The following is a 17,303-nucleotide window of genomic DNA, read 5'->3' as shown; positions in this document are numbered from 1 at the left end:
TGTCCCCACCGCTGTCATCTGTTCCGGGGCCGTCCCTCAGCGCGACCCTACGATCTTCAGTGGCACAGACGATACCGACGTAGAAGACTGGCTGCCCTCCTACGAGCGCGTGAGTGCTTATAACAAATGAGATGATGCCATTAAGCTCAGGACCGTCACCTGCCACTTGGCCGAGGTCGCCAACTTGTGGTTCCGTAACCACGAAGCGGATTTTACTACCTGGGTGGCTCTCAAAACCAGCCTGACTGACGTCTTCGGCCGCCCCGCTGTCCGAAAACTTCGTTACGAACAACGGTTGCGCAGTCGTGCCCAGCAGCACGGCGAGAACTTCTGAAGCTACACTGAAGACGTCGTTGACTTGTGTAAGCGTATAAGTCCATCCATGAGCGAAGGTGACAATCAGACACATTTTTAAAGAGACTGAAGACGTCCGCTTCAAATGTTAGCGTCTAAAAATCCTCAAACCTTCTTCGATGTCGTCTCTTTGTGTCAGTACTACGACGAGCTCCACAAACAGAGTAATGTCACCCGCCGTAACATTTGCTCGGACGAACCCCTTTCGAGCTGGCGGTAGACGGTCCTGCTCACGATCGGACGACCCTTCTTCAGCACATCAATCAGTTTGTGAGGGAGGAGGTCGCCCGTCAATTATCGCTGGTTACCTGCCAACCCGCCCCAACGCCATCAATTTCACCTTCTATTCAGCGTGTCATCCAGGAACAGGTAGCTGCGGTCCTGCCGCCCACTAATCTACCCCCTCTGGCCACTGCACCGCTGACATAAATGCTGAAAGAGTCGTCTGGCCACGGCCTCAACCGGTTGTTCCTGCTTATGCGCCACCTGTCACCGTGACCCTCAGCAGCAGCTCGCCCCTGCACTGCCACTCGCTCACCGTCCTCTGCTTCGCACCGGTCCCCGCCCTATGAATCCGTGGCGCACCCCTGAAAACTACCCGATTTGCTATGCCTGCGGTCTCGCTGGTCATGTGGCCCGCTGGTTCCGCACGCGCGGATCCGGTCCTCACGACTGCGGGCGCTCGCCGACGCACGACGTTCCATTGCCCTCCGTACCTGTCTTCTCCCCTGCCACCTCAGAATCCCTCTCCGTCTCGCTCCGACCCCTACAACTCAAACCATCGGTCGCCGTCTCCTCGACGCCGTTCGCTCTCTCCTATGCACGTCCGGTCACCACCCTCCAAGCGGAAAACTAGACGCCGCAGTTCCGGAGGTAAGAACTGCGCCGTCAAGACCGTCTCAAGCTCTATTACCGCTCCTGTGAACGTTATTGAAGTGCTCGTTGAAGGTGTTCCTATTGACGCGCTTATTGACACTGGTGCTGCCGTGTCCATAATTAGTCGAAACTTGTGGCGAAAACTAAACAAAGCTACGACGCCGCTTTCTGACCTTTCGCTTCGCACCGCCAGCGCTGACCCCATTCGGCCTCTGGCAGTGTGCACTGCCCGCCTCGTCATCCAAGGCTTCTCCTACGCCACTGAGTCCTTCGTGCTCGTCCACTCCTCTCAAGACATCATCCTCGGGTGGGACTTTCTGTGCACGCAGTGCGCCATCATTGACAGTGCACGTGCTCAAATTGATTTGTCGCCGCTGTGTGATGCTCTTTTGGACGCCTCCACTGTTACTGCCGCGCCTCTTCTCGCCGCTGACACCGACGTGCCAGCTTTCTCTTCTGTTCTTCTGTCGCTGACTTGTGCTCCCTCTCTGTCGCTACTGTCCTTTATTCCCCTTCTACCCTTTGTGCGCACCGCAAATCTGTCATGCTCCCGCATAACATCAATCAATCAATCAATCACTTTATTTCAGCTTTTTTTACAAAAACTGAGGGCGGCAAGAAAAAAGCAGTCATTACGACCGCTTGACAAGCCTCGCCACCCCTACAAAGAGGCAGTTTGGTAGCGACTATGATGGTTACTTCATACACTGGTAACAACGCAAGGTAGACGGAGAGACAAGGCATGTAAATATATGCATAAAAGGAAACATTTTTTTTTAAATACGTGCATAAAAAGAAACTTTTTTTAAATAAATGCATGAAAGGAAACTGTTTTCATTTTGCATGGACAAGTAGTATTTCCGCACAACAGAATAAAATTTTTACACAACATTTACGATTCAATGCAATAGAATTCTATACATGGGTACGCATACTGTGGGACCTAGCTTGCAAACACATTTCGAATAGCCGAGACAGACATGCTGAGCAACATGTCGTAAAAGGGCGTGTTCAAGTATTTGGGAAGAATGTATTTTAGTGTGGAAAAGCCATAGTTTGTTCTGCATCGTGGTAATGAATAGATGATACGCTGTCGTGTCATATACGGTGTCCGATGTGGTGTAAGTGTCACAATGCTAGAAAGAAATGTGTCGTCTTCGGCTATTATTTTTTTATAGAAGGATGCAAACCTGTAATCGAACATTCTTGTTACGGGTATCATTCTGTATTGCTGGTAGATAGGACGTGTCGGAGCATCATACGGTACATTAGCAATTACGCGAAGTATTCTTTTTTGCAGTACTAGAAGCTTCTGGATGTTAGATGCTGTGGTTTGTCCCCATACAAGGAAGCAATACGATACATAAGAATAAAAGAACGCATAGTACAGATTCAGCTTAGTTTTGGCGGGTAAAATATGCTTATTTCGCGAAATTATCCCAATATATCTGGAAAGGGATAGGCACACTTTGCTTACATGAGCGTCCCACGACATAGTAGCAGTAAATACCACTCCGAGTAATGTGAAGGTTTCCACGTACTCAATGGGGGCGTTGTCGAAATAGAGTGGTGGCACACTGCCTATATGCTGCCCCTTCGGATGGAACAATAAAGCTTTAGTTTTTAGTTTGTTTATTTTTAATGAGTTCAAAGATGACCACTCAGATAATGATGACAAAACTGTATTTGCGGTGCTAGTTAGTTCTTTGATGTCAGGTGAGGACAAAAATAGACTGGTGTCGTCAGCATATATGATGTATTTAACTAAGTTACTGATGTTGCATACGTCATTAATATATATGTTGAATAGGAGCGGCCCCAGAAGGCTGCCCTGGGGCACGCCGTTTGTTATTGCTAACAAGTCCGAAGAGCAGTGATTTAAAGCAACATACTGGCGACGAGCACTGAAATACGATTGAATGAGGCAGAGGGCGTGGCCACGTATACCGTAGTGGTCGAGTTTTTTAAACAGAGTTTCGTGATTCAGTGTATCGAATGCTTTGCTAAAGTCTACAAAGACGCCTAAGGTGAGGTGTTGAGCTTCGAAGTTATTTAATATGTATTCTTTTTGATCAAGCAGAGCATGCTCAGTTGATCTATGCTTTGTGAATCCATACTGACAGTTGGCTATTACACAGTGCTTCTGTAGGAAATTGTAGTAACGTCGATGCATTATTCGCTCTAGCCCCTTGGAGAAAAAAGGTAGTACAGATATTGGCCTGTAATTTCCTAGAACGTTTTTATCACCTTTTTTATAAATAACCACAACTTTGGCCACCTGCATGGCAGCGGGAAAACGTCCTGTGCGAAGCGCGGTATTGTAAACATGTGTAAGGCATGGCACGATCAAAGGTAGTACGTATTTTACAGGTAAACTTTGAATATTACTTGGGTCAAGACTTGTCGTGTTCCTTAAACTTTTGCACACCGAGTAAACCTCAGCTTCGTCGGTTGGTTCAAGAAACATCGATTCGTTTAGCCTGTTGCCCAAAACTCTAGACATACCTGGATTGTACTGACTGCATCCAACTTCAGTGAAATATTGGTTGAAGGCATTTGCAAGGGACGGCCCAGCGATTTCCTTGCCATGCATAACTGATCCCGCATATCATGTTCCCGCATTATTATTCGGTACTCCATTATTATTCGGTATTCTATGGTGCGGTCAAATATTCGGTATATTATTCGCTGCGGTCCACGCATTCATTTTTATTGTGTGAGTTTAAATTATGATCATGGAGGAAGTACGAATTTAAGTATTTCCTTGGAGGAAGGGTCTGAAAACGATGAAGCTGAAGCGACATCTTGCACGATCTGTTTGATTCACGCTGGTCGATGAATTCACCTAATGTATGGTCATATATTGGAGAATGTTCCTTAGTGTATGAATTTAATCAGCCCTCTAGAATAACAAAAAATTTCTGATGGTCACAAGCCTACGACTTGACAACTCCTCTTTCAGTCACCAAGCAATTCACTTTTTTTTTGCGCTGATGAAAATTGACACAATGCCCACAAAGACGGAGACCTATGCAATTCATTACCGTTTTCACTCGCATTTCGCTTATTCACAGAGGTGAAAAACTTGCTCTCGTACAGCCATAACCCCAAACTTATGATTGTACACATGGTCGGCCTAGAACGCTCTGTGAACCCTTTCCGGAACACCGGAACACTTTTAATTCATATGCGCATATATCCAGTAACAGTTCCTGAAGGAAAGTCCTCAATGGTTCTACATTTAGGAGGACTTCATTGAAATCTGTATATTACTGATTTTAGTTGGAGAGTCAATAGCGCATGAAGACTGTTTACATCCTTTTTTCAAGCCAAGGTAATAATCCAGTCTGCTTGTGAATGGCAAAAAAGGCCACGACATTATCTGTGCTCAAAGCATAAAAAACTTTAACCAGCTGCATACCGAACCGTACAGCTTTCAAGCGGCAAGTGAATTCCCTGGAAACCGGGCCTGGCTAGAAGACAGCTTGACACAGAGCGTAATTGAAACGGCTGGCGCGCCTCTAAGCAATTGTATCCACGTCTTGTAGAGTACCCCTTATATCTACTCATACATCAGTTCATATCTGTTCGCACGAGTAATGGTGTCGATATGCTGGGTGAGTAAAGCTGACGAAAGAAAAATGTACTTCGATACAACTCGAGAAATAAGTTGAAAATGCGCCTCCCTGGAGGTCCTTCAATGAATGGCATTGTCCTACTCTCATGATGTCGCTGTGAACTGCCTTTCACTTGTCACAGCTACTAGCCGGCGCATGGTCTCGTATCACGAAATATCCATCCGTTATCGCAAATCTGCGAATCATCTACTCCCTGTTTACAAATCTCCTTAAATCTACTCCTTCCTTACAGACTACGTGGCTCAATCTTTAGCTCCGTACTTTCCGATCCCTTGCTTTCCTAGCTTTGGTCCATGCAGTACTGTTCTTGGCAGAGTGCAACCTTTGTGGGGCACTTAAAGCTGACTGCAATCATGTTATGAGCCAATGGTCAGGATTCCGCCCTTCAGCCACTTGTCAACGCTCAGACCTCGAGCGATGAGAGGCTGCGCGTCCAGCTCTGAGCCGGCCGTTGAAAAGCGGCTGGAGGGCTGCGCTTTGGGTGTCTCTGGACAGCATCAGTTGCCGGCCGCATCACGTAACCAAGAGCCGACCCGTCACTACAGCATGTTCCCATCTCAGGGCTCCGAATACAGCAGTAGTCTTTCACCACCACCACAGCAGGTGCAATGCGATTGACCTCATCGCCAGAGCGGCATGGTGACAGTGCAAGAATGCAGCTGGAAACCGGGACGACATTGGTACACACTTGAATAGATTGCTCTTTTTTTAAATCGTTAGTTTCGGTCCAATATTCGGTACTCCATTATTGTTCGGTATTCCATTGTGCGGTCAAATATTCGGTACATTCTTTGCAGTCCACGCATTCATTTTTGTTGTGCGAATTTAAATTCCCAACAACATAAAAGCGGTTTCAAACCCATAGGGTCTAACCTGTGCAAGAACTACGCCATCGCGTCTGTCCTATAGTATCACTCCCGGGAACAATGTTCTCATTAATTTAATTGACAAAGCAAACAAACGCTACATGCACTTATTATCTTACTAAAATTTTTTAAACGCACCTCGATGGGTGAGGAAGGCCAACCAAGCTTTGCAGAAACCACCATTGCGCTTAGCACATGCAGAAGAGCTGAGCTGCCATTACCAGTAAGCAAATGTCAGCGGATTGAGCGCCTAGACAATTAAAATGGCTCGCCTTGACTAGTGAAAAATAGGCCTGCTCACATGAAGAAACTTGAGGTACTTCGGCACTTACCTGTTCAGGGATTTACGCGAAGCCTCTGTCCACCATTCGGCAGATGCTTCCAATGTTCCATCAGGGATGAGGAGAGGGCTGCCGGGGGCCACCGCCTGCAGGTTACAGCGAGCCGCGAAATAAAAACGTACCCGCATACCGCATGACATGTGACGTTGATGTCGAAATAGCTCGAAAGTTTGAAAGTGCATTGGAAACCGGCAATAGTTTCGTGACACAAGGGAACTGCATTTTGAGAGTCTACTGGGAATTGTCACTTTGACTGGGTAAAGCAACAACACAGAAAGCCGTGGAAGCGTTTAGCGCTAAAATAACTCGCCAGCGGTCACCACGCCAGTGTAAAACGACGTTCTGCGTCAGCAGCGTAGGGTCGTGATTGTATCTTTATTCACTTGTTTGTCCCTCCCCTTCAACGCCTAGCGTTGCAGGACCATGAACCCTCTTTAGATGCGATTAGACTTCGATAGCACATTTAGCTGTAGCTTGCAGAGCACTTTTAGGGACGGAGCCATCAGTAGCACCTATCGGCTACGCTGGACGTAAAAAATAGATAAAATAATGCCATACCTGCACTACCTATGAGTCCATAGCACACGTGAAGAATATAACTGGAGTAAACCGCACTGTCAGCTGCATTTATTATTTCATTCTTCTCACAATATTCAAATTTCATAGGCGCCCAAGCGAAACCAAACGTATCACGCCAGAACGAAAGCCGCAAACGAATCTTAGCGCCATCACGCGAAGAGGATACCATGAATCCGAGTTGAACTGTCTCGATTCTAAGTATCGGGGCAGCCTGTACACTGCGACAGCCTTTTCTGGCAATGGACAGGAAGGTACGCAGCCGAAATACACAATCTTTTGCTATACAGCGGAATGTAGTCTCTCGTTGCAATTCGGTTCTTCGTAAAACAGCGTATCGTCAGTATTGGTAGCTTAAAGCATCTCACCAGCAGGACTGAAAGCTTTCGACGTAGTAAAGTAAAAGAAAAAAGTTTGTTTACTATAACCAATTTGCGAGGCACCTGCTAGGCTCGTCTTGTTACAGAGAGCTCCCATAGATGGCATCGGCTAAATCAGCAAGCAACGTACAGAAACGGAGACCAAGGTGCCACTGTGGTCCCTAGCATAGGGCAACGCGCCAGGGGACCAGGCGCAGCGTCAAGCGGCTGAACTATCAACAGTCGCGAGTAAAAACGATTAGCACTAGTGACGTGCCACAGCAGCGACAAATAGCAAAGCTCAGCGCCGCGGTACCCAAAACGCCGATGCCAGCTAGGTGTGTTCGCAAAGCACGACGCCGCGCTAGCATCGGGGTTTGTTTTTCCCCGCTCCGATGACATCATTGGGCTAATACTTTTGAAGCGACAGCTTCTCTACGCCATGTAAAGCCAAGTTCACCGGGCCGAGCCGAAGCCGCTACTGCGCATGCGCCGCACCACACGTGCGGCGCCGCTGCAGACTCCGCAGCCTCGCTGCGCGCGTCGCGCATGTGCAGTAGCTACAGATGTAAGGCTGAGATCTGGGCGAGTTGGTATGCATTCATACTGGTGAACAGCGCAAAAAAGGCGGGACAACAACAAGACAAGCGCTGACTATCAACTGAGTTTATTGAAGGACGGAAGGGTATATATACAAAAACATAACACAAAGAAGTAAGAAGATGCGTTCCTTCGTCATCGTTTTCGTCTTCCATCCACCCGTCCAGCAGAGCAAGTTGAGTAGCACTCATGTTAACCAGACAGGGTGTCTAAAATTTGAGACTTCAAAGCATTCCCTGCCTCATATCGCCACAGCGGGAGGACTAACTTCATACTGCCGGCAGTGTGCATTGCAGTGAAGGCTGAGCACGGAACAGCGCAGTAGCAGAGTGCGGCAACTCAGCTTTAAAATAAATTTGGAATACGCTTAAGCTTCGTCTTTGAGTGGAACGCGACAGCATCTTGAAACGCTGCCAGGGAGTGCACGAACGCTATCGCCCATTTCTTGACATCACCTGGATCAAATATCTGCTCTCGCATTTAGTAAAATGTTTTGCTAGTATGTTGAAAAGATCATAAAGCACCAAATAAAAGCACTCATCACTTACAAATCAAGCTCGCTTCATAAAGTACAATTTAAACGGCAAAACAAAACACACGCGAGCGCGCACTGATGTAACGAGTTTATGAAAGGATTTCACGCAATCAGAACTGAAATCCGACAATTCTATATGGTTGTCTAACTCACCACTGCTGCTTTAAATAAAAAGTGCTGGGCGTAGTTTTTGGCCGTTCAGGAGCGCGCGGCACGACAGATGCCATGATCGCCGACCGGAGGACCGCCTCCGGTCAAATGGTCAAAGTATCATTATTCACATTGCCTCCTCGTGTCAGAAAAAAACAATAAACGGAAGCCGAGGAAATAGTGTTATACAAGCGAACTAGACAGCACAGCTTGGGCACGAGCACATACTTTAATTTTTGGCGCCAAGTTGAAAACGTCCGTCCGACGGCCTAAGCTGCGGAAAGAGGCTTGGCCTTCCTTGACATCATCATAATGAAAAATACCCGGGCACATTTGGTTAAATATCTTGGAAGTATGTTCCTAAGTCTCTATAGCACCAAATAAAACCACTCTCACAATTTACAACTCAAGCGCACTGCATAAAATATAACGTGAATGGTAAAACTAAACACCTCCGAGCACGCGCTGATGTACCGCGCCTCTATGACGAAGTCTTGCAATTGAAACTGAAATCCGACCATCCCATGTGGTTGCCTGACTCACCAATACTTCTCTAAAAAAAAAGACAGAATAAGAACCAACAAAAGAGCTTACTGTAGCCTTTCGCCTTTGAGGAGCTTTCGGCGAAATGGACACAATGATAGGCGACCGACGGACTAACTCCGTTCAAAGTTACATTTTTCACGTCACCTCCACGCGTTATAAAATGAAAAAAAAAAACAGAACTGAAATAGAACTAATAGATTTATATAAGCAAGCTAGATAGCGCTGCGTGTCCAAAAGCGCGGCCTTGAATTTCGGCATCAGGTTCAAAAAATCGAAGGACGGATAGCTAGGCGAGTTGGTCATAGTTCATTGTGGGTGGTACAGGCAGAAACAGACAAAAGAACAAGGAAAATGACACCACAGACGAGCGCTCATATTTGAGCTATGGCCCATGGGACGGTAGAACCAGCTAAGATTAGTAAGAACTGAACAGAGAACGAATACAGAAGTACTTGCTTCAGTGTGCTCACGAGTTCGGTTTTGTTACGATCTTCTTTACGCAGTTCTCACCGAACTACAGCAAGCTAAACCAAACAACGCAGATGTTTGCCAGAATGTCAAGCATCAGAACTGTACTAAAATTACATGCTGAGCCTACGAACAGTTTGTCGGCAGCAAGTGCATGGCGTCCTGAGCCGCGTTGCGGTTACGGAATAATCTTCTAGTGTAGGTGAGAAAATGCTTGAAAGCTGCTGCTAAATATTAGGCAACTGGCAAGTCCCACATTCACCATCACGTTGTTTACTCGTGCTTTTTTGCTGGTTGAGTGCGCATGGGTTTGCCTGTCATGCCTCTGATAATAGATTCCATTTGGTATATAACTAGCTGGTGTCTCAGAAATAAAAACTAGTTGGAAGTTTGCGCTCTGTCCTGTCCTCACGCCTCTTGCGTTTTTCTTCTTCAATCCCTTTGCACAATTTTATTCCTTTAATTGCAGGAAGTGCAACGAAAAGTTATATTTGGCTGTAAACTTTCCAACACTAGCATATTGACTTTGCGCTTTGGAGTCGCTGAATTGCTCCCGCCTTAGTCTTCTAACTTTTCTAAAGCATGCTGCAGATGGTAGAACATAGTATTCTGCTAGGCTTATTAGTTTTGCATAGTTATAGTTTTTAAGGGACGCAAATGTACGGACGGCAAGATTTGTGATTGTCGTCACTTTCACAGGGGTTTCAAGATCTGCTGGCCTTTCCAAGTAGCACAAAATACCTCGGACATCTCCTTCGCGATGAGAACTCCGAGTGTGCCATAGTTGAAGCTCTCAGGCAGGTCTTCCTCGTAGAAGAGCGGCGGCATCGTGTAGGCCGTGGGCACCACCAGGCTCCGAGTGAGGGGGGAAAACTCCATCGAGGCCCTCGCCTGATCCTCGGCGAGCCGGTCTAGAGCCAAGCGCACTGCTTGATCTCGTATTAACACTTGTGATGCCTTCAGGAGGTGCAGGAAGTCGGACGAGAAGCTCCCACCAAGCTCAAAGCCTGCTTTCAGAAGCAAGATGTTCACAATCGACGGGGGCAAGTAGACATTGCGATAAGACACACAAATACAAGCGCAAACACAGTACAATAGCACACATTGAACGCATGATAAGAATGCGAACAATTTGTACTTTACCCTCAGAGAACCGCATGAACATGAGTTGCGCAACTTTTTAGCTTGCTATTCTTACCCTTTGGTTTCGTTCGTTTATGGGGTTTAACGTTCCAAAGCGAGAGACGCCGTAGTGAAGGGCTCCGGAAAGTTCGACCACCTGGGGTTCTTTAACGTGCACTGACATCGCACAGTACACGGGCCTCTAGAATTTTGCCTCCATCGAAATTCGACTGTCGCGGCCGGGATCGAACCCGCGACTTTCGGTTCAGCAGCCGAGCGCCATAACCACTGAGCCACCGCGGCGGCCCTTACCCTTTCAGTTGTGACACAGGACTTAAAAATAAATTATTCTTCTACATCAAGTGTCTATGCACGCGTAAAGAAAAACAATAATTGATTTTTACAAGTAGATATCCACTGAGAAATCTCTACGCTTGTGCACAGACTTCTGTATATGGCGCAATTGTACTCGCAGACTTCAATTGGGTCGCTAGGAAATTACTGTTACTCTGATTTAGATCTGCTACTTTCTTTATAACACTCCAAGAATATGGCATGCCACAAGAGATAGAGGAGGCTTGAGGGGCTTCCTATGTATCAGCTAATAGTGTAATAGTTGTTGGTGTGAACTAGAATGCTTACTGAAACATGGCAAACGACAGGAAGGATTTCGTAAAGTAACAAACAGGACTGAGCACGGAAACTCAGCGCGATTTTACTCCAAAAACTTTATATTCATACAGCATTGGATCACATCTGGAAAATGACTAGCAATACATCAAGTAACTCTGGCATGCTGGTGTGTGTGGCGCAAATTTGCGTTTAGATGGATGACCAGTTTTTTGGTCAGCAAGACTGATCACATCAGAAGGGAACCCTGCAATTCTCAGTCTTTGAAGGCTTTTGCAATGGGTCATGCTCAGAGTGGAGGATCTGTTCATGATAAAGAATTGGGAAGACCTGACCGCAGCGTTTCTCTGTGATATAATCACCTCGGTGATAGATGCCGTTGCCAAGGAAGCTAGGGATTAACCAGACACTGCCTAAGCCACGATCCGCAACACTTGACACCCATGGCTATCGCGCACTACAAGCAAATTCGCCTCGCCTGAAAAATGTGGCTCAGAAATGTGACGTTCCAATAGTTCTGACTGCACTCAAAAAACTTTCGGGCATTCACACTTCAGTAAAAGGATGAAAAAGGAACGAATGAAACATCAAACACGCAGACAGGATTTATCCCGAGAAAGTGGGGAGTATATTAGCCCTTTCCTGTGGCTAATACGACATAGGACAAAATGGACATGGCCTAAACATAGACTACAGTTTACCCGTCGTGGTGGCTCTGTGTTTAGGGCACTCGGCAACTGAGCCGCAGTGCCCTATTTCTAATCCGGCCGCGGCAGCCGCCTTTATGTGTGGCCGAAACGCGCAGGCTCCCGTGTGCTGTGCGATGTCAGTGCACGTTAAAGGCTTCCAGGCGGTCGAAATTATTCCGGAGACCACCACTACGGCATCTCTTTCTTCTTTCACTCCCGCCTTCCTCCCTTCCTATACGGCGTGGTTCGGGCGTCCGCCGAGATGTGAGACAATTCACTGCGCCATTTCCTTTCCTCAAAAAACAATTTACAAAAGCCAATTTCCTATAGGAGCACCACACAGCACTACAACAACTGGCGAGGCTGGTATCTCGGTAACCATTGTCGCCACTGCCGTAATTGCGCGCCTCAGTTCCGCGATACGCGATTACTGAAAAAGTGTGCATCCTAACTTAATAAAGAAACTTGCGAAAGGTACTTTAAGAGAAAGAAGTAGGGTATGCGTCTGCGAAACATCAGTTTTACATACCAGAAAAGATGTCGCCTATATAGATGAAAATTTACGTCACACACACCTCCATACCAGAGTAACGCGATGAATCCTTAGTCGTTCTCCTAGGTGTGATTAGGATGCTGCAAAAATATGTTTTGTGAACTTAAACCCCAGTTGAAGTTCCGCGCTCTACACTCTGTTTACTTCGTACGTTCTTTTTCATTTGCGCCGTTCCAACATGTATGCTAGTTCGGGATCCCTACAACGTAACATTGACATTATGCCGGAAACCCGAGACAGTTATCACCAGTTCTTTCTTAACTTATTCCTCGGAAACGCAGGAAGCCGTCAGTTTAGCTTCACTGCATCTAATCCTAATGTCCAGTAGCCGATGTGGGTGTTCTGGTTATTCGCTACAGAGTCTAGAAGCTATGCCTTCTCTACGACAGGCAAGACGCGCAAACAAAACTAGCGCAATACATCGTCCGGTCTGTGTGCCTTTGTGTCGTACCTTCAGACCATTTTCTTATGGCTTCACAAGATAATAACCAACTAGCCCGACAGAACTGTTCCTAGAGGGAAAAAAAAGGGATAGGCGTGCGTGTTGACCAGTTATAAATCCCAGTCATCTACTCTTCTCTTGATGAATGGATAATAAAGGACACGAGAAAAAAGTAGGAAGTTTACGAAAAGGATCCGTCAAAAGCGATTTGAAAAAAAATGGCTGAGGCTTAACTTGGTTAACCCTGGTCAGATGCGAAGCATATTGATGGCTAGGCTTGGTAATACATGGCTTTCCTTGGTTGAATACTTGGTCATTTTAATACAACCACTAGAAGCCTTCGTCGTGGGGGAATACAACGGCATGGCTACAGCGGAACGCCGACTAACCCCGAGACGCGCGTTGGGTGGGCGCCTGGATTGCCACGGAAGCCGCGTCCACCTGCCCGGTGGAGCGAGCGTTTCACCTACACCGAGTGTGAACGCGCGTTCGCAATGGGCGGGAATGCCGCTCGAGGACATTCCGGTGTTTGTGTGATGGCATAGTTCTCCCTCTCCCAGCGCGTGACGGAGATCTGTCGTGACGTCATGTGTCACGTGGTATGTCACGTGGTGTGACGTCACTGTACCACGCGGTGTGCACGGCGCGTAACCACGACGAAGGGCTGTAGTGTACCTCCGTCTTCCTCTGTCGTGACGTCATGTGTCACGTGGTATGTCACGTGGTGTGACGTCACTGTACCACGTGGTGTGCACGGCGCGTAACCACGGCGAAGGGCAGTAGTGTACCTCTAGTAATATGCTTCGCATAAAAACGATATATTAAGTATGCACTAGCAGAGGCTTCCATTAATGGGGCGTTCTCTTCCTCACCACGGTGAGCGCAGTGGGCTTTTAAGAAACGGCGGCCGCACTGTACTCAAGTGGAACTAACCTTAGTGACTCCAGTATGGGCTCAAAAAAGAATGAGTCAACTAGCATGTAATCCGCACCTATTCCTGCGTGCATTCACTGCAGCAAATGAACTTTTTCTTCCCAGGGTACGAAAAGGAGCACGTGTTCCGATTTTTTGCGTTCGTCCAACTCATAGCAACATTACGCTATGTAGGTCCAAAAAGTATCGGGCGTGATCTGGGCCTTTGGTAAGACAGAGCAACTGTAAAATAGTTCGCTCTGGCCTTCCTGCTCTAACTGTATAACATCTTTCGGAGCACCAGCCAGTACTAAACATATAAACCTTTGGAAGATATCAAAGTAGCGGCAAATTTTCTTAAGGGGTCCCTTAGTAAATATATATAAACTATAGCACCGAAATTGAATTTCTGCAGTAGTATTGCCTTGGGCATATTCTTTTTGCGCATACTGATGTCTCTTTCACGTATAAGCGCACCTGGCTGTGAGCCGTCGGGCAAGGCGCTCTGTGACCGGAAGCGACACCGTAAGCAAGCAAGCGAGCGGCGCCTAGCTGCCGCTTCGCCTTCGCGTGTAGTGCTGTCGAGCACAGCAGCATACCATGTACCAGTCAGAGTGACTTAACGAGAGTAAAAAGCCATCACATAGATTAAGGAAAGCAAACGCGAATGTTATCGATGCCCCGACATAGTCAGGCATCAGCAACAACAAAAAATTGCAGCCACATCATTCAATCACCGGAATACTATTTAAGATATGGTTTTTGTCTCCAATACAAAAATACGGTCCACGCGAGCAAAATGTCATTTAGATAGGCCTAAAATATTCCCCTTTGGACGTCGGGGGACATATTAATTAAGCGGATATAACTTTGCCAAGAAAGTACTGACACCGAGGTGCCAACGCATTTCTACTGACTATTCGCATTAATGAAGTTTAGGTTACTTTAGCTCACGTTGCCCGCTGGAGAACATCACAGCAAGACTCCCAAATCGAATTGCTTTCCTCGATCAAGGCGGATGTATTTTCCATTAGAGATTGAGAAGTTTTAACAGCTTGAAACGTATACTCACTGTCGTCGAAGTGGATTATATCAACGCCTTTGATAGGCAGAAAGGCGGGAAAGGCGTCTAGAGTAAGGGCGCTGATCTGGCTGGCGGCACGAAAGCGGGTGGAGTTATCCATGGACCCTGAGTATGGGTTGTCCGCCGTTAACTGTGACAGCTGTTCATACATATCCCTGCGAATGTGAGACGGGGTAGCGGTGGTGGCCGTGTGTGAAATAACTTTGAGGCGAACGTTGCAAGGCTGATCAGTCCATTCCATGCATAATGGCATTATGCCGAGATATCTCGAACACTTCAAGCCTAACTGGCAGCAAGTCTGCATTTCAAGCAATGTTACTAATTATTACCGCAGGAAGGCTCAAAGCAATCAGACTAACGACGAAGATATCGAAGCCAACGCTACAGGAGTCAAGAAACACCGAAAGCATAGACGGGAGAACAGTTCGCCGTTTGAGGAAGAACGTCTCAAGAATTTCTGGTTTTTGGGCTCAGGACGAAGACAAAAAGCACGCAGCACCACTCAGTACCACTCGCGAAACCTCTTCATGTCACGTACCGTCCTGCCAAATAAGCTATACCGGTAGTTCGCTCTTTTGGTTTAACTAAGATACAATGCCTGAACAAAACAGGGAGCATCTGATAAGTTCAGAAGCGACCTCCAAGACCAAATCCAGAGCACATTAGAGCGAAGTGCTCTTAAATGCCGCAAACCTCCAAAATAGCCCGCATATAAATTTCAGGGATTTAACTTTAAAGACGTGGAGGCTAATACGTGGGACCCTTGGACTACTACATCTATGGGAATGCGTGGGTGCGGCGTAGTGTGTGTTGCGAAGCTGTTTTGTCTCTCGCTGCTCGTGCGTGGCGGATACTATAGGCTGTCACTGTGAAGTCAGTCGCATTCCTGCCTTTCCGCTGTAGTATTAATGAAATCTTTCATTGTGGTCGGCCGTATTTCCGAAGGGTCGCGACATGACATAACTGATGAATACCTTATATATTCAGGCAAGGACCACACTTTTTTTCGAAATTTGAAGGCGTGCGGCCCTCTCCCGAAAGCGGCAATTAGGAGTCCAATTTTCAACCGATATCCTTGGGTAACTCGTCTATTTCCATTACAGTTTGTTGATATATCTAGCGTCCAGTTCCAGATAGCCTTAAGGTTCTTCGTCACTCTCGCTGCTGCTCGGACCGTCATTGCCATCACCCTCGTAAATGTAATCATCGTCCGTTCCGTCCATTTGCATTCGAAATTCCCGCGAATTTATAAATATTAACAATGCGTGGGGTCTCGGCACGGGAATTCAAAATCTATGAGCACACGAGAAGAGTTCGTGCTCTTTTTAGGCGCCCGGTTGGGAAAGATGGCCAAATGGCAGATTGGCAAAACAGACGGCTCAAGATGCAGCACGAATGAAATTGTTTGTTGCCGAACTGCGCGAACGCCAGACACCCTCACAGAGAGAACTGAGCAGCACAGCTGTGCATGATGGTAAATATTAATGATCAAAGCAGGCAGCTGTCGTCATGTGGCAGCTTGTCGGGGAACGCGTACACAGGCGTAAAACATATTATTTCAGTCAATATTTTTTTTTCATATTTCAGCTCACAAGTTGGGCTGAGCGGCCCACAGAAGACTGCGGCCCTCGCCAACATATATACGGTATTTTCACAGGATAGAATAGCGCGAAAAAAACAGGACCATGAAAGAAAGACTCAACCCGCGTTTTCACTTCCAACGAAATAATTACCCTATATGTATCAGCAGCGCGAACACAACACAGGAAGAAGAAGGAGAAGAAGGTAAAGAGCGCAGTTTCGGTCAAATAAAAGTTGGAAGTTCAGCATATCTTTACCTTCTTCTCCTTCTTCTTCCTGTGTTGTGTTCGCGCTGCTGATACATATGGATCGCAACCAACTAGCCCGACAGATGGTGTTATTGAAATAATTACGTGTGCTGACACTGACATTATTATGAAAGATGCGGTTTATGCAATCGAAAACAAAACCAAGAAAGAGAACATGATTTACTTGCAATTTACTGTTTTTTTTTGCTTTCCGTGACCTCACTCCTCTTCCATCTTATGATGCCTGTTTTGTCATCCGAGACGAAAAACAGAATAAATTTTTTGTCATCATAACCGATTTTCCGCAATGTTTTTTTGTCCATGAAATGGTCCCAGCATCAAAACTCTTTCCAGAAGCAACAGAATTTTGTGTAGTTACCACTGAAAATTAGTACAGGAATTAGTCTACAGAACAGTTGTAGCAAAAAGTTTTAATTACGTAGATTGCTGCTACAAAAAACAAACAAAATTTGTTGTTACGATCGAAGTACAAAATAGTTTGTCGTATTCCTCACACGGTTCTGTCTCTTTTTTCGGCTGGAATACAATATCTGTTTTCATGGCGCCATTTTTTCCCGCGAAGCGATTGGCCTAGCTCAGTTCTGTGGACCGCATCTCTGCTTCAGTTAGCACAGGTACCTTCACAGAAACTCTCGGCCAGCGTAATCTACCAGAGTCTGGGATGACTTCCACTCTGTCAGGAATTGGGAATGTGGTAATGGCGTCCCGATGG

General features: G+C 46.6%; 1 protein-coding gene across 1 annotated transcript in view; it reads right to left on the bottom strand.

Annotated features, from left to right (window-relative positions):
• LOC149343407 (uncharacterized) overlaps nt 1–17,303 on the bottom strand; it is a 41,292-nt gene that overhangs the window by 1,581 nt on the left and 22,408 nt on the right. Inside the window, exons 7-9 of the mRNA XM_089542386.1 lie at nt 14,730–14,896; nt 10,051–10,316; nt 6,067–6,161 (exon numbers count right to left, since the gene is read on the bottom strand). Of these exons, the coding sequence (XP_089398512.1) occupies nt 6,067–6,161; nt 10,051–10,316; nt 14,730–14,896 (528 nt within the window). The remainder of the gene's footprint in view (nt 1–6,066; nt 6,162–10,050; nt 10,317–14,729; nt 14,897–17,303) is intronic.

Source organism: Amblyomma mixtum, chromosome 5 (assembly GCF_055824585.1).
Source record: "Amblyomma mixtum isolate Tamu chromosome 5, ASM5582458v1, whole genome shotgun sequence".
NCBI classification, from domain to species: Eukaryota; Metazoa; Arthropoda; class Arachnida; order Ixodida; family Ixodidae; genus Amblyomma; species Amblyomma mixtum.
The sequence above is the reverse complement of the archived record's forward strand: the minus strand, read 5'-3'. Positions and strand labels throughout refer to the sequence as shown.